The 27,399-nt window shown below is 42.4% G+C and overlaps 1 protein-coding gene and 2 long non-coding RNA genes across 4 annotated transcripts in view; 2 read left to right on the top strand and 1 right to left on the bottom strand.

Annotated features, from left to right (window-relative positions):
• Window positions 1–2,278: 2,278 nt before the first annotated feature.
• Window positions 2,279–5,775, bottom strand: LOC138950273 (uncharacterized). Its single transcript, XR_011450584.1, has 3 exons — window positions 5,555–5,775; window positions 4,981–5,030; window positions 2,279–2,710 (listed from the first exon to the last, which is right to left on the bottom strand). It is a non-coding gene; the product is annotated as an uncharacterized lncRNA (long non-coding RNA).
• A 2,323-nt stretch (window positions 5,776–8,098) lies between these two features.
• Window positions 8,099–11,890, top strand: LOC138950356 (uncharacterized). Its single transcript, XR_011450625.1, has 3 exons — window positions 8,099–8,423; window positions 9,544–9,718; window positions 10,150–11,890. It is a non-coding gene; the product is annotated as an uncharacterized lncRNA (long non-coding RNA).
• A 3,282-nt stretch (window positions 11,891–15,172) lies between these two features.
• LOC138950355 (uncharacterized) overlaps window positions 15,173–27,399 on the top strand; it is a 29,490-nt gene continuing 17,263 nt past the window's right edge. For both annotated transcript variants that reach the window (XM_070322098.1, XM_070322099.1), the window contains exons 1-2: window positions 15,173–15,315; window positions 19,765–20,412. In XM_070322098.1, coding sequence (XP_070178199.1) covers window positions 15,262–15,315; window positions 19,765–20,412 — 702 coding nt within the window. In that variant the 5' untranslated portion in view covers window positions 15,173–15,261. The remainder of the gene's footprint in view (window positions 15,316–19,764; window positions 20,413–27,399) is intronic.

Here is a 27,399-nt window from a genome sequence, read left to right as displayed (position 1 = left end):
ATTCCGGCCTCCATTTTGTTTTACACAAACTCATGATGACGTCTGACATAGTTTGCTAGTGACTGTCTTTTTGTGCATGATGTGGTGATCTACCTGATCTAAATTTAGATCCGAAAATAGGCCAAGACCAGCCGGGACAGAGTCCGAAATTAATTCGTAAAAAAAATCGCAGTTCTTGACTCTTTGGGTGCAAGTCAATGAAACTTGGTAGTTCTTCTAACGGATAGCTGCCTGAGGTATGACTAAAAGCCCCAGGGGCTCCGTGCACCTGGATTTGACAAGTTCAGTACCTTTAATGATGTTATACCTTGTGACTTATCTTCAAAAGTGGTTTTATAGAGCTCAAAATGGTCGAAGCAATCAATTCAGAGAGTACTTTGTGGGCGGAGTGTGGTGATACTGGGGTTGGCAGACTGCTGATCTAGCTAAACATCTTTTTCCTCTCAAGTTCTTTTGATTTATTTACACTCGATAGTCAGCCCGCATCACATCATTTTCAAAGGGGGGTTTCCAAATTTATTTTAGGGACAATTCGACGACGCGAAGCGTTTAGTTGAGGGCACGAAAATGGAGCAATCTGAACCAAGAAACTTCTCCTAATACACCTTCAAAAATGTAAATTTACGAAGACAAATTTGGATCAAAACAAGAAAATGTGCCCGATCTGGTGCAACCTGAGCCAGGAAATTACCAAACTACCTTCCAAAACCGTAATTTAGAATAAAAAGGCCGGCTCTAAGGGGGGTCCGGGGACATGCCCCCCCGCCCCCCCCCCCCCGAAACATTTTGATAAAGATCAAGGAAAATGGAGCAGTCTGGTGCGATCTGAGCCATCAGTTTTCGTTTATTTTCAAATTTATTAATTTTTGTTCATAATTTTTTGTCTCTCTTTTTAATTTTTTTTAGGCTAGGGGGGTTTCGGGAACCCCCGGACAACCCCCTCCTCCCCCTTCCCCCCTCCTGGATACGCCCCTGGAATAGCATCCAAACCGCAAAGCAAAACAGCCGACCCAGACCTAGATGCATAGAGTCAACGTGTAATTGGATTTCAATATACCGTTTTCACCAATCGTTTTCTGATCATGAATAGTGCTATAGCTCAGCCCACCAAACTGAGTCGTCTTTGACGTGTGATCTCCGAAGTGTCAACAAAACAATCAGGCTGAACCCCCAAGGTTTTTGCGTGTATGGCCGTTTTTATTTGCCATTTAGGCAGCCTTGCGCCGCATTTGGGGGATGCATGCTTGGTATGTTCGTGTTCCTATAACCAACCCAACTCTGACATTGATTACATGATCTTTTTCGTACGCGCTTGGTCTTGTGCTCGCGTGTACAAACGAAGGTGGACTAGGCACTATCAGGTCTGAACATAAGTTTACCTTGGAGATCGGTAACATCTCCACCCTTAACCCGCCAGGAGCGGCCGGGATTCGAACCCACGACGTACCACTTGGGGGGCCGACGTCTTATATAACCACTATAGGCCCTTGCTTCCGTATACGCTCAGGAACATTGTTCATACATTTCTGGTTTGAACGATACTGTCTTTGCGCCATTTCAAAACGCCGCAGAGAGTAATGTCCTCCAGCAGTTCCACCACATGTCTGTTCTCGTCGTGGGCTTGCGTCGTTTATTTCGATGTCCCTGCAAGTCGCCATCTGCAAACAGTTATTGGCTCGTGTAATTGTCTGTTGCATAGACAATCATGGACTCAAGAACAGATCGACATACAGTACATCGCCCATCTTCATTCTGATGTTTGAAAATGTATTCATGAAATAATTTTTTTTAAACACACACACACACACACACACACACACACACACACACACACACACACACACACACACATACACACACACACACACACATACACACACACACACAGTCACACATACACATCATGAAATTACACCCTAAAACACGCCCAGAAAGTTAAAACGAACAGAGGTACAGAAAAGCGTGCTATGCAGCACAGCGCAACCACTACCGCGCTAAACAGGCTCGTCAATTTCACTGCCTTTTGCACGAGCGGCGGACAACGGTCATTGTGAAAAAATGCAGTGCGTTCAGTTTCATTCTGTGAGTTCCACAGCTTGACTAAATGTAGTTATTTTGCCTCACGCGACTTGTTTCTTCTTGTTTGTCTGACATTGCGTGAGAAGAATTTGAACAAATGGCACCAGCAGGCTCTTAAGTTGTTCAAAAAATGCCTATGACCAGTAATGTGATAACTGTTAAATCTATGAGAACAGTTACATAACTTGCTTACCGGACCCATGTCCCAATCGCTTGACAGTCGAAATTCAAACACCGGTTGAGGAGTGGAACCAACTTGTTCTTCCTCTGACACAGATCTTGAAACATCAAATGTTTGAATGGCCTCTAGTCTTTTCATCTGTTCAGTCAGTTGTGTCATACTGTTTTCCCGTTGTATTGTCACAAGTTCGCTTCTGATCCAAACATCTTCATAGCTACTTTGCATTCTTCGTTTATCGTCTGTTGAAAGCAATGTCGAGTTTTGTAGCTGTCGGCTCGGTAATGTTGTTTCTTTGTCTTCACCAGTTACACTCAGTCTCCCCTCTATTCTTGCCGCACGGTTCGACGGTAAAGCCAGGTTAACTAGTTCTGTGATCTTTTGCAGATCGTGGTTAAAAGCCACATAATCTAAATCACTGTTGCCTTTCGGAAAAAGAGAACTGTTGCAGGTCTGTAACAGAACGAAAATATTAAAAATATGATAATATTGAAAATGATTCAAGACTTTGTTGTCGGAGGGATAAAAGAAAGCACCCCTAACTAACCCAAAACTAACTGACTAAATAACCAACCAACTATACAACTAGACTGGACTCCCATAATCATCATCATCATCATCATCATCATCATCATCATCATCATCATCATCATCATCATCATCATCATCATCGTGTAGTGTCTCGTTAAGATTTGTGTACGTTTTTTTTTAGTATGTATACGGTCAACAACAACTACTACAACACCACCACTACCACCACCTCCACCACCAACAACAACAACAGCAACAACAACAACAACAACAACAACAACAACAACAACAACAACAACAACAACAACAACAGCAATCCTATACCAAATTATGTATATGGCGTCTCTTCTTTAAAGATAACTGGCGTTTAGGTAAAGGCTGTGGTACTGATTCCTTAGCAATGACAACAAAAGCTGAATAATGGCCGATATCTTGATGAGCTCCCCTTGACTGCACTGTGTAACCTACGTTACACTTGCCGTCTGTAAAACTTTACAAATACCTATTTTAACCTGAAACACCCCTAAAGTATCATATAGTTGTGTAGTGAAAGTCACGAAAAGCATACTTGTCGAATAAAAAAGGAGAAACTAAGGATGTGCGAGATGCTCATTACCCTTAGGCTGGTTGTCGCGACATTTGTCGCGCTACTTTACTTATCCTGTCACCCGGTTGTCACGACATATATCGCACTACTAGCTCAGTCTGTTTGGTCGGTTCCGATTACCTCCCATGGATGCGACAACCTATAATTTTATGACCGTTTTTCTTTATTTTTCTCTGTTAATTCACCAGTGGCTATGTAACATGTGTTACAGAATTGCACCAGTGTAAGGGTGGCCAACTGGTAAAGTGCACTTGCCTCGGAAGCGAGAGGTTGTGAGTTCGACCCTGGGTCGGGGCGTAAGCAATTTTCTTCCCCCTTTCCTAGCCCAGGTGGTGGGTTCAAGTGCTAGTCTTTCGGATGAGACGAAAAACCGAGGTCCCTTCGTGTACACTACATTGGGGTGTGCACGTTAAAGATCCCACGATTGACAACAGGGTCTTTCCTGGCAAAAATGTATAGGTATAGATAAAAAAAAAATTCACCAAATACCCGTGTGACTTGGAGTAATAGGCCGTGGAAAGTAAATATTCGCCGTAATGGCTTGAGATTTACTGGCCGATGTGAATGCGTGATATAATTGTGTAAAATATTCCATCTCACACGGCAGAAATTAATATGTAAAGCGCTTAGAGAACGTCAAGCGCTGTATAAATCTCCCATATAAATATAAGGAAAAAGTGTTTTACTGTCAGTTGCATCTGCCTAAAATATATATTCGTTCTTGTGCAAACAAACAAAACGAAGTATATAACTACAGATGTATTGATCCTTTCACACGGTATAAAGGCATGCCACTTAGACTAGACAGATTATAAAAAATCGGCAGTCTGGCAAAAATATTAAGCCCCGGTGTCCGATCAGCCAACATAGCACAAAGTAACCATTACAGCACTGACCCAAGACGACCCAACTCGGTCCCTAGCCCATTTCAGGTCTCAACTAGCAGCCGGCAGCCAGCTGTCTACAACTCCATGTTTTTAAGACAAAGTCAGGTTTTTCCGTCTAACATGCTCCTAATGGCTTACCCGTGAGGGCGTAACGCTTACATTTTCTCTTTCTGTTTTATGTGCAGAGAGAAAATATATATTTGAATTAGTTTTTTTTAGGTCACACCTATATCAATCTGTGAAATTAATCATGGAAACTATCACTCTGTATATACAGGAAGCACAGCCAGATCAGCCAACAGCTGGGAGGAGGCACCTTTAGCTACATCATCTGTCTGCTAAAGAGATTCCCGCTCTAAAGTGAAGTGTTCCACTTTGGAACACCCTTCTTGAATCCGTTTTGAACAAACTTTGACATAGGACATAACTCTACAGGCAAAATATATCATTTGGTAAACACTAGTGTTCAAACGAACATGAGTGTTTTGTATGTGTTACCTTTTGCTTTTACTACACCCAGCTGTGTTCAAAACTGGTTTTAGAAAGAGTGTTCAAAACTGGTTACAGAAAGAATGTTCAAAAGTGGGAGACTTCAGTTTATTGTGTTCTCAATGAGTTATTTGTATTATAAGCTCAAACCTAGCAGGCAAGCCATCGAATCTCATAGTTCATCTAGAGATAGAAAACATACAACTTACGATTTTGATAGACGCAGGTTTCAGTTTTTTCTCAATGCTGTCTGGATCCGCTGAAGAATAATGGCATTATTGAATAAAGCGAGTAAATAAAAACAACATTAATGAAACCAAATAATCGGTTACAAGTCAAATATTCAAAAAGTTTAAAAAAAATATTGCCGGAAACTACACCTTTCATGAACCATGCCAGACTCTCTCTCTCTCTCTCTCCCCCCCCCCCCCCCAAGAAAAAGAGAGAGAAAAAGACGTTTGTTTTATCGTGTATGCTTCTGGGTTCTACACTCCGTCATTAAAAGTATTATCTTCTGCTCTTAACCAGATATTTTTGGGTACAAATCAAGTCACCCAGTCAATAAAGAATGCTTAATTTCACAATTAATCGAATTTGTGGTGTTTTTGTTTTTTTAAATCAATCCAACTGGCAACATTAATGACGACAATTTGCATAATTCTTACACCAAACAGGCGTTCGGCCTCGGTCGATAAAGATGAAACAGGAGGCAATATGCTCCCCTCGGATCGACAAAAAAAGCTGGTCTAACAAGAAGCCACCAAATATCTTATATTTTCGTACCTTCATTGCTTGCTTGAGAATGGTGTTTCAAAATAATGACGTCTTGCCTGAGAGAAACCGTGATGGCAATCGGGAGTTGTCAAGAGACCCACTGTTCCTTTCTGCCTTGGGTTTTCATCGTATGGTGAGCGCTCTTCCTGCGATGGTCAACATTTGCAAACATACATATTCTATAACAATATAATGAAACTTTAAAACTAGTATGGTTAGATGTATAACAATGAATATGTATACCGACGAACATTTTTGCCGTTTTCTTGCTGTGGTGGCGTGGATTTAAAAGAGATCGCTTAGCGAATTGCCTTAGTAAAGAGAAGTAACTTCTTTAAATGTTGTCATACGTATAACGTGAAGAGGTTCGGCCCTATTTAAAAGTCAAAAGAAAGAAAACCACTGACATTTACAAACAAAGAGATATATCGCTTTGTATGATTTGGTATGATTGGATACGGAAAACGGAGAACTTTCAGTTTTATAAGGGAGGGATATGAACCTCAACACGATGGGGAAATGATATAAACTGGAAGAAGAACCGTTTTTAGCAACAGTTTTGTTTTTGTTCAGTCTACTTCATTCGTCTTCGTAGATCAGTCTACAAATAAAAATATATGTCGGTTCAGGGTCGGTCGGTCTTTTTTCTCTTTTTACATTTAGTCAAGTTTTGACTAAATGTTTTAACGTAGAGGGGGGAATCGAGACGAGGGTCGTGGTGTATGTGTGTGTGTCTGTATGTGTGTGTGTGTGTGTGTGTGTGTGTGTGTGTGTGTGTGTGTGTGTGTGTGTGTGTGTGTGTGTAGAGCGATTCAGACCAAAATACTGGTCCGATCTTTATGAAATTTGACATGAGAGTTCCTGAGTATGATATCCCCGAACGTTTTTTTCTTTTTTTTGGATAAATGTCTTTGATGACGTCATATCCGGCTTTTCGTGAAAGTTGAGGCGGCACTGTCACGCTCTCATTTTTCAACCAAATTGGTTGGAATTTTGGTCAAGTAATCTTCGACAAAGCCCGGACTTTGGTATTGCATTTCAGCTTGGTGGCTTAAAAATTAATTAATGACTTTGGTCATTAAAAATATGAAAATTGTAAAAAAAACAAAAATTTATAAAACGATCCAAATTTACGTTCATCTTATTCTCCATCGTTTTCTGATTCCAAAAACATATAAATATGTTTTATTCGGATTAAAAACAAGCTCTAAAAATTAAAAATATAAAAATTATTATTAAAATTAAATTGTCGAAATCAATTTAAAAACACTTTCATCTTATTCCTTGTCGGTTCCTGATTCCAAAAACATATAGATATGATATGTTTGGATTAAAAACACGCTCAGAAAGTTAAAAGGAAGAGAGGTACAGAAAAGCGTGCTATCCTTCTCAGCGCATCTACTACCCCGCTCTTCTTGTCAATTTCGCTGGCACTGCCTTTGCCACGGGCGGTGAAGTGACGATGCTACGAGTATACGGTCTTGCTGCGTTGCGTTGCGTTCAGTTTCATTCTGTGAGTTCGACAGCTACTTGACTAAATGTTGTATTTTCGCCTCACGCGACTTGTTTCTTTCTTGAATTTAGTCGATTTTAAAAGAGGTTACTTCCCTTATAGTCTCGGTATGGTTCGCAAAATGTGCCAACAGTTTTTGTTTTTTGTGTGAAATGAACAAAAAGTTTGAGGGTCGGCGGGGAAAAAAAATAGGGTCGGTTGGGTTACCCTAAACCAACATAATTATATTTTTATTTGGCCTAACTAGTCGTCGATGAACAATCTTATTAGTACGCCTTCTCTGGATTTTTTATTCGACTTCGTTGACCAGTTCATTTATACTAATATGGAAACAACAGACTAGTCTTCAATGGGAATGAGTTACTCTTTGGTTTTGTCGGAAATGTAAACATCCTTTCCGCTGTTATACAGTCTTCTCACTTTGAGATGACTCTTTTCGGGGTAAAAAATGCCTTTTCTTCAATTATATCACACACACACGTACGTACGCACGCACGCACGCACGCAACTTGAACACACACACACACACTCACACACACACACACACACACACACACACACACACACACACACACACACACACACACACCAGCGCGCGAGTCAGTGAACACATATTTCAACTATGCGCGCAGAATTATCTTTTAAGTGTCCTTGTCTGACCCAGTATCGAGAAACAAAATGTTATCAGAGCAAAACTTTAGAGTGTATTTGCTGATAACTGGCTGACGACAAAAACTGCAGTATCAGTCTGACTTTTGTGCTTGTTGATCGTGTCACGAGATGGTTCTCCCGTTCGGTGGGCGTTTCTTCAACAAGACGTAAGGTACGTGGAGACCACAGTCAAACTTTTGTCTTGTCGCAAAATGCAAACTTTGGCAACCCAGAGACTGTTGCTCAATAGACCAGTATTTCACTGTGACGTTCATGACTGAATGAGAGTAAACATCGTTTGTATCGGGTAGATATTGCATGCAGCCACTTTCCTAGTACGTTAAAGGAAAAGTCCAAGGTTTAGGGTCACTTCTGATATGTTGACCCTCTTAATTCATTAACCACAAATGCGTGTGTAAAAATGAACACAGAAATCCAAAAAGTATACTTTGACTCGTTTTTGGTTGTTCTGAATCGTTCCATCGCGCGCGCAGTCTTGGCTCATGACCTTGTGCACATACGTGTGCTACGTCACGAGCCTTGAACAACAAACATGGCCGGCTCAAGCAGTGAGGAAGACAAGTGGAATACGGACCGGTTTTCAGCCAGCCTGAGGTTTTAGCGTGCCCGTTTGAGCCTCTTCGTCGTCAAAATGCTGGCGAGGCCACAAGGAACTGCTTGAAACAGAGCCAGCATAAGCGGCAATACGAAATGGTATGTGATTCTCTTTGTTGTGATGTTGACACACTAGTCCGTAGTCGCTACCTCTTGCATGCTAGATCGAAGTCAGGTGTGTTTTTCACAGATCAGTTGATGTGCTTCCACAGATCTGTAAGCATGTAAAGATTATGGATTTATGCTATTATTTCAGGCATCTGGTGGTGTTTATTTTCCTATCTTTAATCAAGGATTTCGTCCTTGAACTGCCCAGTTTATAATAAATGCTTCCACAGTGATGTTCACACGCGACTATCCTTATTTTTTCTTGGAATTCTTAGTAATTCTTCAGTCACACAACGAAACATGTAGACAGCAAGTTAACATTGCACAAAGCCTGTTTCTTGCGGACAAAACTGCAATTATCCTGGTATTTTTATTTGCGACAGTAAGACACTACATGACATCGACACCACTAAACAGTGAAACTTTTTTTAAAATGGCGGTGGGCTGCTTTCATGTGCTAATACTAATAGTGATCCTGACATTTTTCTTACGAAACGGTCAAAGGGAAGTAATAAATGAATTTAGTTTTTTAAACGAGCACACGTGATTTCCGATCTCAAACTAGATCTGAAATCATAAGATTTTCTGAGCAGTGGAGAAACGCTGATGGCGTGATATCGCAAGCCGTTTTGGAAGCAAATAAGCACTGTCAGACATATTATGCTGAAACACGATTACAGCAGTTCAAACTTTTTGATCATTGATTTTTAGGAGTACGCAATATCGGACAGTCACACAACAAAAAGACAATGCGTTAGTGCATAGATCGGTATTCTCAAACGTCACGAACAGACAGTACGTTGCTACTATATATTTTACTGTATAAACAAAACCCCACAGTCCCATTAAAAATGTGTGGTGTGTGCCGAAAAGCAACCATGAGATTCAGTCAGTGGGACCCTGAATCTACCTAGGGTTAAATCGGGTTATTGACTCTCATTGCATGAATTTTTAAACTGAATATATGTAGGCCTACTACTGTTCGTGTTGTTTTTGTGATCCACTGCAATTTCTGTGTATACCTTAGAATCTCAAGGTAATTTTTGAACGGGGCATACAGATGATACATTTTGCCATGATCACAGAGTGATACGTGTATTTTGCTTATCAGGTGTCAGTGCAGAAACTCCAAGAGGGAACGAAATTCAAATATCTGGAAAACCTGGATGAGGAGATAGACAGCCTAACAGCACATCCTCCTATGTTTGCTCGGACATCTACTATCTTCAAACTGCATACTATGCGTACACACAGGGATATGGACGACTCAACATTGATCAAAATGGGTAACACAACACAAACAGATGATTTCCATTATGATAGATTTATTTATCTGCAAGTAAAATTGACAACAGAGTGTACAATTTGTTTTCAAATACGAAAATATCACATTGGGTTTAAAAAAAAACCCACACCATCATATATCATTAAAACTATTCTTTATTTCTAAACACATACATATCAGCATAGTTTATTCATGTAAACATCCTCATTTCGGTTCCCAGTCTATCTGAAATCAAGGTAAGATATATGCCAGAAAAAATAGCGATCACACAGTGCTTCAGCATGAATTTGAAAACCTGCTCTACGTCACATAGACACAGTGTGTCTTATGATTCTATCCACCCTCTCCAAACAAACACGTACACGTTTTCTCTGGTACGAATGTCTTAACAGCTCAAACTAAGCTGCTGTTTTATTCTGTCTTGCTTTGCAGGAAATACAGGCACGTCGCTTACCCATAACAGGCAGCTGGTGCGCTAGCGAGTGGGGTTTCTCGGCAGAAGCATCAGCGTACCATTACCAACCTGTGCAGTCAAAACAATCAGAAATACTTTCACAAACGGATGAAGAGTGGGGTTCAAACTCCCTGAGCTACAGAAGGCTGAAATATACTTTTACAAATCGTGTGACTGTGTTGAACTAGTATTTTTGGTTGAACAGATTCCTGCATGGTTTGAAGATGATACTGGGTTGTCACGTGGTCCGGTACATGGTTCACATGCTGCAACATTTTGTTGGTGTACTCCAGCATCAGGTAGTTAGTCCATGAGCCGGTCAGCATAGCCTGTGTCCAGTATTGTCCGTTTGCCTGTTGCCTGAAACATGGTTTTTTGGAAGTAACTAACGATCTCTGCACACATTTTAACATGTGAATAAGAACAGAAAAAGTTTGTCAAAAGTATACATAGTTTAATTTGCATTTACTTAAAGGCCAGACTTTTTTCTCGTTCATTATTTCTTCATAAAGATTCTGGAAATTAACAAACTGTTTCCCCCTATCAAGGCCTCCTAACGGTTTTTTTAAATGCAGGTCGGTTTGTTGTCATCTGTGCATTATATACTATACCTCTTGCCACCCGTGCGGTCATTGCCACCAGGTATCTCAACAATCAAACCGTCTATACAGGCTTAAAGGCACGTCCTTTTTCAAAACAGGATTGCTCACTACACAGATCTGCGAAGACTTTTACATAGAAAAAAAATCTCTTGACTTGAACATACCAGGAATAAACATCCTGACTGGTTTTTGGAGCTGGATGTTTTAGGGAATGTTTTACACGTGTGGCGTTTAAGAAACTGATTCATAAAATTCTACATTCGCAAAGAGAGTACCCATACAGAGTGTTCAGTTCTGGTATTTTTCAAAACGGAAGGGTGGCCATATCCCATGTAAAAGCCTGGTAAGATTTGAGATTTTGAACCCAATCGTTTACACGGGAAGGGCTGTCCATTTAAGAGGACGCATCCATGCCTGGATGAGAAATACACTGATAACACAGAAAAAGCACGAGTTTAACCTGCATATTCACAAAACTGGTTCAGAGGCCCGATAAAGGGAACACATGTTAGTTATTTTAAGAGAACATCACGAAGACCTAATTATTAAATTAAAGCCTTTCTGCACGAATGTACTTTTAAAACGCCACATGTGTAATTCATTCCACACACAAAATCCAGCTCCAAGAAGCAGTGAGGCTGTTGATTATTGGTATGTGTTCAAGTCGACAGATGATTTTTCCTGTGTAAACTGAGCCTTGGCAGATCTGATATAGTGAGCAAAGACCTGCATTTTTTTTAAACGTGTTCAGAGGCCTTGAAATGGTTAAACATTTTGTTTATTTCAAGTAGTCTTTATGAAGAAAAAATTAACAATAAGGAAGGCAAATGGGTTGAAATGCAAATTGGATTCCTCATGACGAACTTTTTATGTTCTTCTTCACGAGTTACATTATGCGTACGTAGATCGCAAGATATTTTCGAAAAAATTCATAGATAAGCCAATCTGCAAACGGACAAAAATTCACAATATTTATGAAGGCAATAAATTTGACTCAAGAACAAAGCTTATGTGTTTGAGGTGATGTGCATGGGTATGAATGTTGAATGAGTCCGTCAAAGATACCCTCCATGTCGCCTTACAGTGGAACCTACCATTAAAATTATACCACCTTAAATTACCTTGCTATTTCAAATGTACTGCTTAAACTTCTTGAACATGCAACTCTTGCTGTCTACCATAAAGACCATCAGGTCAACAACATACTCGTGAATGTTTTGTTTTGGTCTATAATTAAACATTTCAAAAAATACCCTTTTTTATATTTTTTATTCGGAAGCATACTACATTTGAAACTACTTCGACAGATATAGTTTTGCAGGTTGACGGGAGGTGAGTTACGAAAGAAATTCAATCCATATGTCGCTCAGCACAGAAAGCATAAACGATTAACATGAGTAGAAATGAACTTGTACTTGTTTTCATAATGTATTATTTGGATGGTATCTGTCAAAGACACTTTCTCGTTTTTTGCAAAGCTAGAATAAGGCACTAATTTTCAAAACAAAACAAAAATCTTACGATGAATGGCACGTTGGTTTTCTCCTGTGGTGATTCTGGACAGTAGGAACAGGACTTGCGTTGTGATCACGGAGAACCGGGAAATCTGGAATGGTCACGGTGTCAGTGTCTAGTGGCCTGTTCTGACCAGTGGCCGTGAGTGATGATGAAAGGTCTGGAAGTAAAAGAAGAGAGATAATGAGTGTGAGTATAGATCAATTCGAAAGTATGCTTCTGATCTATACAGTGCACTGAACATTTAGACACCCTCTGGAAGTCGTCTGGATGTGTATCCATGTTGTAGCAATTAGACTGGTTTTGCGTCTCTCAGTCAATACAGAAAGATTACTTCCCTGCACAATTCGTAATCTTCTTGTCTCTAGGATGCAGGTGTCTGTTTACCTTACCGGTTGCACATCCACCAAAAGTTTAGATCTGGTAAAAATAGCATTAAACCATGATTCCAGCAAACGCTGCCAATTTCATGAATTGATATCAGGGGATAGTTTGCTACTGAATAGAATAGATAACGTGACACACGCACCCTGACTACCTTTTACTCTTAGCTCAGCTCAGACCGTTCTGTAACTCTGTAGATCTAGCCTGTGGCGCATCTGTACTCCAGCGAATATCAGCTGGACCCAGACACACTGTTCTGCACCAATTCGTATTCGCTGCGCAGCAAAACAATGATTACGTGTATGCATGAAAATAAAAGCATGTACTCTGACCTTCAACGCATTCCTTCTTGTGAGATAATCCGCTGTTCGTATGTCGCCTCGGAGTTTCGATGGCTCGTCGACTGTACCAGCCTCGCGTAATACTGCCCTCTCCGGACTTTTATGAAGGGAAGACACTGCCAGTGGTCAAAACATTTGTTTCAGGGATGAAACGCCAACTTTTGTGATGCAGAAAAATGGCGAAATCTGTGTCCAGAAAGTGCCCGACACTTTGAAATCTGCACGCTTGTGCTGCACACATCTCTTCCATTTCCACAAGAGACTCAGAGTTTTATGAGGGAAAGTGTGCTATGAAATGCCTGGGGACATTGACGAGTTGTTGCAGTTTGCGGCTGCTCTCCACCGAGGCATTCTTTTCGGGCATACAGTGGTGACTTTTCTGTGTGAAAATCAAGCTGGTACTAGTGGTAGAATCAACACAATAACTTGTGACGTCACAGTGCACCGACGTCACAGTGCACCGAAAACCACGTGACCACTACTTGACCCCAGGCGACTTGTCTTGGTTAGCCCCGCAACACTAAATCTTCAACTACAACAACAACAATTTTTTTTCAATTTTTAAAATATTTTTCCAGAGATGTTTGTAACATTTGGCATTCGATTTTCAAGTTTTTGGGGATATTTAAAAACCTTGGACTTTTCCTTTAATATGTCAGTGAGGATTTTGTATGCTGTGTTTTATTGCAGTACTGACATATTCTAGTTCGACTTATTTTACGATGTACACCAATTTATTGAATGTGGCTTTACTCCAATAGTGCAATAAACACTTGAAGAAAATTTGATATACCACTAAAGTATGTATGACAATCCTATCAAGTTTTAATAATACATTTTAAAAGAGCTAGATATGTGTAACAGTATCAGATTACGTTATTCTTCATGTAACACACAATGTTACCAAACCGTGTAACAGTATCAGATTACGTAATGTTTCATGTCACACACAATGTTACCAAGCCGTGTAACAGTATCAGATTACGTGATGTTTCATGTCACACACAATGTTACCAAGCCGTGTAACAGTATCAGATTACGTGATGTTTCATGTCACACTCAATGTTACCAAGCCGTTTAACAGTATCAGATTACGTGATGTTTCATGTCACACGCAATGTTACCAAGCAATGTCTCAGTCTAGATGTACGTGGTGTTTCAGGCAACACACAATGTTACCGAGCCATGTCTCAGTCTAGATGTAGGGGAGAGTTACTGATTGCGTACCTGTTATCCATATCGTACCACCCCCATTCCCGCGAAATGACGAATGCCTGAAGCCCCTGCTGAAGTGTGGGGAGAGCCCCGTAGGAAAGAAGCATTCTTCCGGTGTCAACATGGCAGCTAGCGAGAAAACCACCAGCAAGAACGAAAAATTCACTTTTTTCGCATATTGATGTTATTTTCGTAGTGACAAATTTGTGTGACTATGCAAAGACTACACCACTGAGCAAATTAACTTGACTATTCATTAATACCTTGTTGAGTGTAGGCTGCATTTGGATCAAAACATTGGCATTTGCTTTACATGTGGAAGGCTAGATCTACTTATTGTCCAGCCTACCGAAGTCACGCATATCGTACCAGCCAGAGTCTTGATATAGTACCGGTGGTACGATAACAATGACTTCTGGTACGATATGCAGGATGACACAACCTCCTATTAATTGCCAAATGATCCTTTTAGGAGTACTTATTAAGAAGTCTGAAGCCTGAAGTTGTTTAAGAAAAATGCTTTCCCCCTCGAACTGGACATCAGAGGACATGAAAAAATGTCTGGCAGCCATTGCAAACGGAATGGGCTTCAGCGCTGCTTCAAGAGTTATTGATATTGTACCACAAGGTCACTAATATCGTACCCCTAGTACGTTATAAGTGACTGACAGGTACGCATTACAGAACTGGTCTTGTAATTCGTACCATTTGGATGATTTTTTAAAATCCGTACTGAAACCAAGTTTGCGTTTTTTTCATTGAAAACAATATACGGAACGTTGAAGGCACAGGAGATGAGTGTTTATGGACAATTTGAAGTGCCTAGCATAAAATGGTTGCGTTATAGAGCTGTTTGTCCTTAAGTGGTACGATATCAGTAACTCTCCCCTACATGATGTTTCAGGCAACACACAATGTTACCAAGCCATGTCACAGTCTAGATGTACATGATGTTTCAGGCAACACACAATGTTACCAAGCCATGTCACAGTCTAGATGTACATGATGTTTCAGGTCAGAGCCAAGCAGCACGATGGCAAGCTCACAGGAACCAGAGGACCAAGGGTCAGGGTTGTCAAACAGTGAGGTAAGTGAAAAAACACTTGGCCACTAAGTACACCGACATTACAAGCTTTAAATTGTTAATTTTCAGGGTAAATCATTATGTAGGCACGTTCAGACTCCGTATCAGGTTTTGTGAGGGTTTGATCATTGTCACATTGTACACGACCCGAACCATCAACAGCCTCGTTGCTTTACACGCTGACTGAAACTTTCCGTCACACCAATCTCTGACACTGATGTCACACCAATCTCTTGACACTGATGTCACATCAATCTCATGACACTGATGTCACACCAATCGCTGCCACTAATATAACACACTAATCTCTTGACACTTATGTCACACCAATCTCCTGACACTAATGCCACACCAATCTCTTGACACTGATGTCACACCAATATCTAGACACTGATGCCACGCTAATATCTTGACACTGATGTCACACCAATCTCCTGACACTGATGTCACACCAATCTCATGACACTGATGTCACACCAATCTCTTGACACTGATGCCACACTAATCTCTTGACACTGATGTCACACCAATCTATGACACTGATGGCACACCAATCTCTTGACACTGATGTCACACCAATCTCTTGACACTTATGTCACACATATTTCTTGACACTGATGTCACACCAATCTCTTGACACTGTTGTCACACCAATCTCTAACACTGATGTCACACCAGTCTCTTGTCGCTGATGTCAAAGCAATCTCTGACACTGATGTCACACAAATCTCTTGACACTGATGTCACACCAATTTCTTGACACTGATGTCACACCAATCTCTTGACACTAATGTCACACCAATCTCTTGAAACTGATGTCACCCTAATCTCTTGACACTGATGTCACACCAATTTCTTGACACTGATGTCACACCAATCTCTTGACACTGATGTCACCCTAATCTCTTGACACTGATGTCACACGAATTTCTTGACACTGATGTCACACCAATCTCTTGACACGGTTGTCACACCAATCTCTTGACACTGATGTCACACCAATCTATTGACACTAATGTCACACCAATCTCTGACACTGATGTCACACCAATCTCTTGACACTGATGCCACACCAATCTCTGACACTGATGTCACACATATTTATTGACACTGATGTCACACCAATCTCTTGACACTGTTGTCACACCAATCTCTGACATTGATGTCACACCAATCTCTTGTCGCTGATGTCAAACCAATCTCTGACACTGAAGACACACCAGTTTCTTGACAGTAATGTCACCCTAACCTCTTCACACTGATGTCACACATATTTCTTAACACTGATGTCACACCAATCTCTTGACACTGTTGTCACACCAATCTCTTGACACTGATGTCACACCAATCTCTTGACACTGATGTCACACCAATCTCTAAACACGAATGTCACACCAATCTCTGACACTGATGTCACACTAATCTCTTGACACTGATGTCACACCAATCTCTTGACACTGATGTCACACCAATCTCATGACACTGATGTCACACCAATCTCTTGACACTGATGTCACACCAATCTCTTGACACTGATGTCACACCAATCTCTTGCCTCTGATGTCTCACCAATCTCCTGACACTGATGTCACACCAATCTCTTGACACTGAGGTCACACCAATCTCTAGACACTGATGTCACACCAATCTCTTGACACTAATGTCTCATGAATCTCTTGACACTGATGTCATCCCAATCTCTTAACACTGATGTCACACCAATCTCCTGATACTGATGTCACACCAATCTCCTGACACTGATGTCACACCAATCTCTAGACACTGATGTCTCACCAATATCTAGACACTGATGTCACGCTAATCCCTTTACACTTGTGTCACGCCAATTGTTCAGTGTATATATGGTGTGAAAGGTAGAGGCTCTGAGTACACTGTATGTCATCATGGCTGATGTGTACCTACAGGTTATATAGGGTGTGAAAGGTAGAGACTCTGAGTACACTGTATGTCATCATGGCTGATGTGTACCTACAGGTTATATAGGGTGTGAAAGGTAGAGACTCTGAGTACACTGTATGTCATCATGGCTGATGTGTACCTACAGGTTATATAGGGTGTGAAAGGTAGAGACTCTGAGTACACTGTATGTCATCATGGCTGATGTGTACCTACAGGTTATATAGGGTGTGAAAGGTAGAGGCTCTGAGTACACTGTATGTCATCAGGGCTGATGTGTACCTACATGTTATATAGGGTGTGAAAGGTAGAGGCTCTGAGTACACTGTATGTCATCATGGCTGATGTGTACCTACAGGTTATATAGGGTGTGAAAGGTAGAGGCTCTGAGTACACTGTATGTCATCATGGCTGATTTTTACCTGCATGATATATAGGGTGTGAAAGGTAGAGGCTCTGAGTACACTGTATGTCATCATGGCTGATGTGTACCTACAGGTTATATAGGGTGTGAAAGGTAGAGGCTCTGAGTACACTGTATGTCATCAGGGCTGATGTGTACCTACAGGTTATATGGCAGGGGTGAGTTTTGGCGCTCGCCCGCTCGCCCGCGGCGACTTCAAATCGCGTCGGGCGAGTTCGAAATTCCTCTGAAATCGCCCGCGGGGCGAGTTCAAATTTTGCTGAAGTACAAAGTCGTTAGGCAACGTAGTCAATCGGAACGGCCGGCGAACAAATATCTCTGCGGGCGATCTCAAAATCTGTCACTTCTCTACTGCCCACTCATCCCCCCCCCCTTCCCCCACTTTGAGGACTCAGGACTACCATCAATCAATGTCAGACACATTGGCTAGACAGCTACCCCCCTCCGCCTCACTTGACCGTGTCATCACCCCTCCAGTGCCACGAGCCGCTGGCGATTGCATCAGCAGTCAAAATAGTTAAACCCCCCCCCCTCCGTCCCCCCTCTTTGCGCTATTCACTTCACCCCCTCTCTGATCTTATCCTGCGCTCACCAATCCTTCAGAGACTTTCACATGTTGTAAAACAGTTTCCTCTCAGATAAAAACTCGGTCATTGACCCCGAGTAAGAAGGTCAGTGTCTCGACAGGCAGCTGTGTTCAGATTGCAAGTAACGGTCATTGACCCAGGTCTCAAGGCCAACCAGCTTTTACAATGCATCTGCCTTTGATCTGACCGCCCATCCAGAGCAAACATATTCCCCCTAGCCCTCTGTATTTTTCCTTTGATGTGCCTGCTATGTACCACTGATCCAGTTTCTGGGAAATGTATATATAATTATGTCATTGACTGCAGGGATACTCATTGAGACCGTTTTCCCAAATATGTTAACACCAGCTTTGCTGACCAACTTAGTACAAGTAGTGACAGTACTACTGCTGTCAATTATTTCCCTTCAACTAAGGAAGTAAAAAAAACCCACCCAGATCCACTATATAAAGAAGAAAAGACAGACCTTCAACAATAGGACAAGGGATGCAACTCTGCTGAATCAAAAGCATAAAGATCACCTGTGAACAATTCTAGGATCAGGAAATCTGAACATCTGTTTGTTTTCATTAGGAAATAGAAATGAAATGTAATGCTTTTGATTATTTATGACTTAAGCTGTGGTAAATTTGGCTGGTATGCAACTTTTACAGTAATATTAATAACACAGACATAAAGAAAAAGAAACAAAACAAGAAAGCAACTTAGAAAAATGTTTTGTTTGTAGTCAGTTTTTTATACTTGGTTTTATACAACAAAAAACATAATTTAAATTAAAAAAAAATGCTGATTTACTCTTTTGTAGTGTGTGTTTATGTGGTAAGTAAAGTTCCATAGTAAATTACTTTGTAAATTGTGTGGTTGGGGTACATAAAGGGGGTAACTTTTAGTGAGGTTTAGTGTGTGATTGTGTGACAGGGTGTGAATGTGGTTTTGATTTCTTGTTTCTTTGTGGCGGCTTTTATTTTAAATTCTTTATTAAAACAAGGTTATTTATCATTATATTAAAACATAGCATTTTAGTCATCAAGTTTTCTGTGTGTTTGTGGTAGTTATTAGTAGTGCAAATCCACATGTATGCATTATAAGTATGAATGTACGTCTTTTGTGTATGTGGTTAGCAAGCGACGAGCCGCTGGGGCGGGTTGTAAGAAATCCCGGCAAGTTGGGGGCCGGTTGGGATTTGGGGGGGCCGGTTCAATTTTTGACTTACCGGCCCCCCTGGCCGGTAGCAAAAAAAGTTAAGGTACACCCCTGAAATGGGGTGTGAAAGGTAGAGGCTCTGAGTACACTGTATGTCATCATGGCTGATGTGTACCTACAGGTTATATAGGGTGTGAAAGGTAGAGGCTCTGAGTACACTGTATGTCATCAGGAAGCAAAGTTTCTGCCCCTGAAGAGGTCTCTGAGTGGCCTCTTGTGCAAGTCGGTTATTTCCCCAAACCAACCACCCGGTTTCGTACCGCCCATTTGGGTGGCACCCAGTGTGGCTTCGTGCACTACAGTCCTGTTTTGTGTTTCCAGAGGGAGTTTCTTAACGCCTACTTCCCCAACCTGCACAGGGACGTCTATATGATCCCCCCGCACCATGTTGACACGGTGCACGTCACAAAAAGATACACCCAAGGAGGTGACATGATCGACGTGCTGACAACTCAACAAATCGACAGTGATAGCACCAAGCGTACAGAGGTCAGTGACGTCGTACACATAGACAGAGCGCTGAAGAAAGTCCACTGCTGCATGGATAAGATCAAGGACAAAGCGGCCAGGCAGAAAGACGTTTTGATAATAATGACTCAAGGCAAATGTGGCCTATACGGCGCTGGTTCCCGAAGCCTCTACACTGGGGCAGCCGCCAGGAGCATGAACAGCGACGAGACAGAACCTTTAGAGGACTTAGTTCTGGAGGAAGACTTTGTTGATCTGCTTGTCATTGATCGTAACCGGGGAGTACTGATGGGGGCAATCATACCTCAGACAGAAGAGGACCCTAATGCAGTTCAAGAAAAATTGCGGAAGGCAGCTGGTTACCTGCAGCAAGCTGGAGACGTTGTGAGGCGTTGTGTTCTGGGTGACTTGGACCTACCCCAGCCTGCCGTCCACCAGGCCATTCTCCTGCCAAACACGACCAGACGCTGTCTGCAGGAGGCGCTGCAAAGCATGGACGACGTAAGTATGCATTTCACACACACACACACACACACACACACACACACACACACACACACACACACACACACACACACACGCTCGCACGCACGCACACACGCACACACGCACGCGTGCGCGCGCACACACACACACACACACACACACACACACACACACACACACACACACCGGTCGTTCTCGGGAAAAGGTATATGCGTGACAGCAATCAAAATTCTACAGAATATCAAAGAACAGCAACTTTGGGATGTGTATCCGTAAAATATTAACAGCTATTGTGTTTTCAGCGTAGCAATAGGGTCCGATATTTAGACGATACAAGCATAATGCCGACGAGTCGAAGACGAGTCGCATTATACTTGTTCGAGTCTAAATATCGGACCCTATTGCTACGCTGAAAATACAATAGCGATTATATAGCTGTTCTGACCTTGATGTGTTGTTCCAAACTTACACAATGACAGTTTTTGCGTCGATGCGTTGATCTCAGGTTTTGATAGCAGACACCGTTTCTTATGCGCATTAGTTTTGCGCAGGCGCCACACTGACTTTGGAAAAAAAACTCGATTTGACAACACAGCTGTTAAACAGCTTTTTATTAGTTCATTCGTATGCAACAAAAAAGAAGTTTGAGGTTTTTTAATTTTGAACAAGACTAGAAATGAAGAAGACCAAAACACAACATCAACGGAAAACTAGAAACAACTGAAGACTAGGATGCAACAAGGGGAGGAGAAGAGAACAGCTAATCCGTACAACGCGAGCAGACGGCAGCGAAGTTTTCAGTTTGGGTGAATGGCATTTATACTTGTCTCGTCATGAAGCGAATTTTTCAACCTCAGTTATAAACGACTACATGAATGTTAGTGCCATGGGATATACATCAATACTTCAGAGGGGAAGTGGGGTATTTAGTGTGGAGTTACAAGATAAGAAAGAAGTCGGCCATTTTTGCCAATATGCTTTTGGATATTGGCAAAAATGGCCGACTTCCGTAGCATTATACTTTGATGATCGGAAGAGACCATCCAATCACAGCCCCCGAATTCCCCCACGTGTCCATCAGAATAGCTATAAAAGATAATACAAGATTAACTGTGTAACCCACCCAATGTTTAACGACGTTACTTGGAAGTGACGGGTTGTTGCATGAATCACCGAATGACCACTACCGTAAACTACCTTGTATACGCCCAGTATCGAGTAAACGCCCACCCCCTACTTTGGGCCGAAAGCTGTGCAAAGGGCATACTACCTCGTAAACGCCCACCCCCTACTTTGGGCCGAAAGCTGTGCAAAGGGCATACTACCTCGTAAACGCTCACTCCCCACTTCTGGACTAATGAAGTCACACACATTATTTTTGGATAATTTGTGTTTAGTGTTTGTAAACTTCCGCATGCGGTACAGAGAATTCACCCGAGTTTATAATGACGAGATGCTGTTATAAAGGCATATTGTTCATTAATACTCTTACTGCAGTGTTGCTGAGTAATAAACAAGTCGCGTAAGGCGAAAATACTACATTTAGTCAAGCTGTCGAACTCACAGAATGAAACTGAACACACTGCATTTTTGAACAATGACCGTAGTCCACCGCTCGTGCAAAACGCAGTGAAACTGACGAGTCTGTTTAGCGCGGTAGTGGTTTCGCTGTGCTGCATAGCACGCTTTACTGCACCTCTCTTCGTTTGAACTTTCTGAGCGTGTTTTTAATCCAAACATAGCATATATATATGTTTTTTGAATCAGGAACCGACAAGGATTAAGGTAGAATTGTTTTTAAATCGATTTCGGAAATTTGATTTTAATCAACATTTTTATATTTTTAATTTTCAGAGCTTATTGTTAATCCGAATATAACATATTTATATGTTTTTGGAATCAGAAAATGATGAAGAATAAGATGAACGTAGTTTTGGATCGTTTTATAAAAAAATAGTTTTAATTACAATTTTCAGATTTGTAATGACCAAAATCATAAATTAAATTTTAAGCCTCCAAGCTGAAATGCAATACTGAAATCCGGCCTTCGTCGAAGATTGCTTAGCCAAACTTTCAATCAATTTGATTGAAAAATGAGGGTGTGACAGTGCCGCCTCAACTTATACAACATGCCGGATATGACGTCATAAAAGACATGTATCGAAAACATAAAAAAAGTCCGGGGATATTACTCCCAGGAATTCTCATGTCAAATTTTATAAAGATCGGTTTGGTAGTTTAGTCTGAATCGCTCTACACACACACACAGACAGACAGACAGACACACACACCACGACCCTCGTCTCGATTCCCCCCTCTATGTTAAAACATTTAGTCAAAACTTGAATAAATGTAAAAAGAACTGAGATTTTCAAAGCTCTTCTGAAGTTGAAAATAGTGTGATGGCTTGAATCAGTGCAAATGAACTGGCTGCCCTGTGTGCGTGTTTGTGGTGTTTATTTGGCGTTGACTAACGCAGGTTCTACGAAGCAGAACTTTAGTTATTTTTTTCAGTTTTCACTTGAGTTATGTCACAGCATTTGTTTTAGATTTCTTTCATAATTTGCTTTTAGGTTTCGTTCTGACGAGGCACTTGCATACAGACAAACTCGTGTTTGTCAAACTAAAAGAGACATAGACCGCGGATATTTTTCTACAGAAACAAGTCCCAATACCAATTGTATACCAAGCAACCAAACATTCAGATTTCTAACGAGAAACTGATCAGGCACAGGGTGCAGTACCTAGTAAAAGCCCACCTCCAACTGTTGGGCAAAAACGGTGCATAGAGGGGGTGGGCGTGTACAAGGTAGTTTACGGTATTCCTACACTATAAAACACCAGAACAATCACAATACTTACTCCACCAATTTTAAAAATCCTTGACACGTAGGGTTTCGATTTAGCTTTTGTGTACCCTTCGGGTAAAGTTCCTGATTGTGTTTATTGAAATTGCTTTAATTTAAATGTGTAATGTTAAACTTGTGGGGTCCTGATTTGGCCTATATGGTCCGCTGGACCCAAAAAGCAACAACCAATCAGTCAATCATACTCCACAAACTACTTTTCAGTTGCTAAACATTACCTTCTAAACTTCCGCTCCTTGACGCACCTGGGTGTCAATGTCCACCCCTAGGAAGCCGCAGGGCCGGACTACCGAGGGGGGGGGGGGGGGGGGGTTATGGGGGTTGCGCAACCCCCCCCCCCTAGCCTAAACATGTACCTCACTTATTTAAAACATTTTTATTATTGTTTATTTTATGCCGTGTCATTCAAGGAGCGACCATTTTGCTATCTCAGAATATGACCTTCCCATCAGCTTCAGGGGGCTTCGCCCCATGACCCCCACTAGGGGCTCTGCCCCTTGACACCGCCAGGGGGAAAATCCCCCTGGACCACCACTGGCAACCCCCCCCCCCCTCCTCTTAGCCTAGTCCGGCCCTGGAAGGTGATGCGCTGGGTAGGCCCTACCACTTTCTACCAACTGATGTTAAACCCTAATTCTCTGAGTAATCTAATCAAGGTAAAAAGCATTTTTTCACACTCTTCTTTTGTTTCTGTTGCTAACAAAAAATCATCAATATAGGCCACTACTCCACTCATTCCTCGTCTAATCATACACCGTCTCACAGCCTGTGAAATCCTATGGAAATGAGCGGGACCTACGTTACTGCCAAACGGCAGTCTGCTGTCAAAAAGATAAGTAGGTTTGTTTGTTTGTTTGTTATGTTTGCTTAACGCCCAGCCGACCACGAAGGGCCATATCAGGGCGGTGCTGCTTTGACATATACGTGCGCCACACACAAGACAGAAGTCGCAGCACAGGCTTCATGTCTCACCCAGTCACATTATTCTGACACCGGACCAACCAGTCCTAGCACTAACCCCATAATGCCAGACGCCAGGCGGAGCAGCCACTAGATTGCCAATTTTAAAGTCTTATGTATGACCCGGCCGGGGTTCGAACCCACGACCTCCCGATCACGGGGCGGACGCCTTACCACTAGGCCAACCGTACCGGTAGATACGTAGGTGTTTTGTCATCACCAAAAAACCATTTGAGTCCAGTTACCTGATAGTTCTCTGGGTGGATATACACACAGATCTGTATGCTGCTTGAAGATCAACTTTAGCGCACCAATATCCGCTCTTTGACAATTTACAGGCATCTCCTAATGTTTGAAATTTAACACTTTCCGGTATTGAGTAATCGTTCATTGCTTGTCCATAAGATCTGCTGCCATCGTGAATGAGTCTAATTTCTTTGTCGTTTTTTGGTATAGCTGCCAAGGCACTAACTATGGTAGGCTTCTTTGAAGCAATAACGTAGTTTCCTTTGTTTATCTGATCTATGAGTTCCTGCTCTACTGCTACTTTATGCTGTATCGCTGATCTGTGGTTCTTATGTTCTACTGGTGTTACTACACTGCCTCTTTCAATAATGCGAAACCCGTGTTCTATGCCATCCAACAAAAAGGTCTTATCGCTATCATCTACAAGCTCATTTTGCCAAATATGAAGTTTTGCGCTAATGGAAGAACTACTACAGAGAAAGTTACGATTGTCAGAGTTCTGTGCTGCATAAGAACTAGAGTGGTTGGGGCCTACCTTGGCCGTAGAGGCAATTTGCTGTGCTGGATCCTATATCAGGGGGTGGCTGCCAGGGTTCGCTAAGTACTGGGTTGTGGGATGGTCCTTGCCGCAGCTCAGTGCTGCACGCGTGCTCGCAGATACAACGTGGACCATAGGCGCATGACCCCTTGTTGTACTGCAGGCACACCTCTTTGCCCCCCGGTCCTGTCTGTCACTGTCGGTGCGCGCCACTGGCTCCGCCGTTGCCGCCAGACTTCTTGGTGGCTGGCGTAGCCCGCTCCCGAAGCACAACTGTCGCCAGGTGTGGTGCTTTGGTCCCCCAGGACAATTTGTCGGCCGCCTGACGCTGTCGATATTCATCATCGAAGATGAGCACAGAGTGCCAGGTGAAACGGCAGCCTAACTCCCCCACCATCTCTGTGTTCTTTATCACGGGACAGGAGTGTGGCCATGATTCTGGCATTTGCCACAATCCAGGCGGAGGGTGACACCCGATATAACTTCGGCTTTGTACTGGGTAATTTGATTGTCACCCCTTCGCCAAGAGACACCTCCTCCTCCACAGTCAACGAGAATGAAACGAAGTCGATGATCTTTAATCCCTCACCTTTTGGTCTTGCCGGCGTCAGTGGCGAACCGTCCATGTTGAGTCGCCCCAACAATTCCGCCAAACCACTGGCACCTCTGGCGGTGTCGTTGCTCATGGGGCCTCCTCCATCTTTTGCTTGCAGGGTTTTAATCTCTGCCCGAAGCAGGGCAAGATTCCCCCTTTTTATGTTGGCACTCAGAGAGTCCAAATCCTCCGGCTCGACACATTTGAGGGCCGCCAACGAATCGAACCCCTCTTTCACGAGGACGCTGATCACCGCTGAAGGAAGGTTTGACTCCTTACACCATTGTTCTATTTCGGACATGATCACAAATAATGTTCACTTGCTGACGCGCGCACTTCAATGCTGCTGCTGCTGCTGCTGCTTTGCCGCCAATGCAAGAGCGTGTATCCTCTGGCACTCACTTGCCAGAACGTTTGGCTCCAAAACCTCCACTACAACACCCTCCCCCTCCCTCCTTACTTCTATGTCCCGCCCACATCCGCTATCTCCATTCCTTCCCCCTTCCTCTCCATCCTTGTCCAGTCCTAAATACCATCGCCTCACCTTCAGTTTAAAAACAATGTATCGTTCCTCTAAACTGACACCTAAATGTAACCAGGTTCGTGGAACGATTTGGCAACAAAATCGATTACTGATCAACCATTTGTGACCAGGTTCCAAAAAGATGGAAACTTTCATCGATGATAATTTGTTGTTATGATGGTAATGTGTTAGGGTCGGACTCACTGGACTCTCACTCAGTCACGGACACAAAGACCGTCATACATATTATGTAGACAACAAAGCCATGTGCTTATAGCTATATGAATCGCGTGATAGTCCCTATATTAATCATTAAAAGAAAGCGTGTTTAACCGCTATTTTTTATTTTATTTGTCTATTGCACCAATCTCATCAACTTCCCTTTTTTTCCGCTGTCAAAACTAACACCTACTTTATGATTCCTTTTTGAAGGAAAAAACACCACAAAACAAAATGGAGAATTTTCTTTCTCAGTGAAAGCAATGCTTCATCTTTACAAAATAACTTCAAGTATACACATGTGAATGCATGTCTGAACCATTGCACTAGTACTGTACTATGTGTGAGCGTGTCAAGTTACGCATGTACACCTGCCTAAATGTACACACACACACACACACACACACACACACACACACACACACACACACACACACACACACACACACACACACACATAAACGCGCGCGCGCACTCGGGAGTAACCGTCAAGCTTTCATAAGTTGTCCGTGCAAGCGCACAAACACAGATGTATGCATAGGCTCACTGACAGACAAAGGCACGCATGTGTGTGAACAGCCAAGCTGCAGTCATTTCAACCTGCAGATACCAAAACTACATAATGAGTTCTCCCTTCCAGGGGAATTCCCACCGCACTTACCCTTCTTGCGAGGGTGGAGGGAGGAGGGGCAGGGGAGACAGAGACTGTCCCAATGTTGTTGCTACCACAGTGCAGTCTGGGGCATACACGATGTGATAGTCTGAACAGTGCAGTCTGGGGCATACACGATGTGATAGTCTGAACAGTGCAGTCTGGGGCATACACGATGTGATAGTCTGAACAGTGCAGTCTGGGGCATACACGATGTGATAGTCTCAACAGTGCAGTCTGGGGCATACACGATGTGATAGTCTGAACAGTGCAGTCTGGGGCATACACGATGTGATAGTCTGAACAGTGCAGTCTGGGGCATACACGATGTGATAGTCTGAACAGTGCAGTCTGGGGCATACACGATGTGATAGTCTGAACAGTGCAGTCTGGGGCATACAC

The sequence above is a fragment of the Littorina saxatilis genome, linkage group LG16 (genome assembly GCF_037325665.1).
Source record: "Littorina saxatilis isolate snail1 linkage group LG16, US_GU_Lsax_2.0, whole genome shotgun sequence".
Taxonomy (NCBI): Eukaryota; Metazoa; Mollusca; class Gastropoda; order Littorinimorpha; family Littorinidae; genus Littorina; species Littorina saxatilis.
Note: the sequence above shows the minus strand (reverse complement) of the source record. Positions and strands in the feature narration are given on the sequence as shown.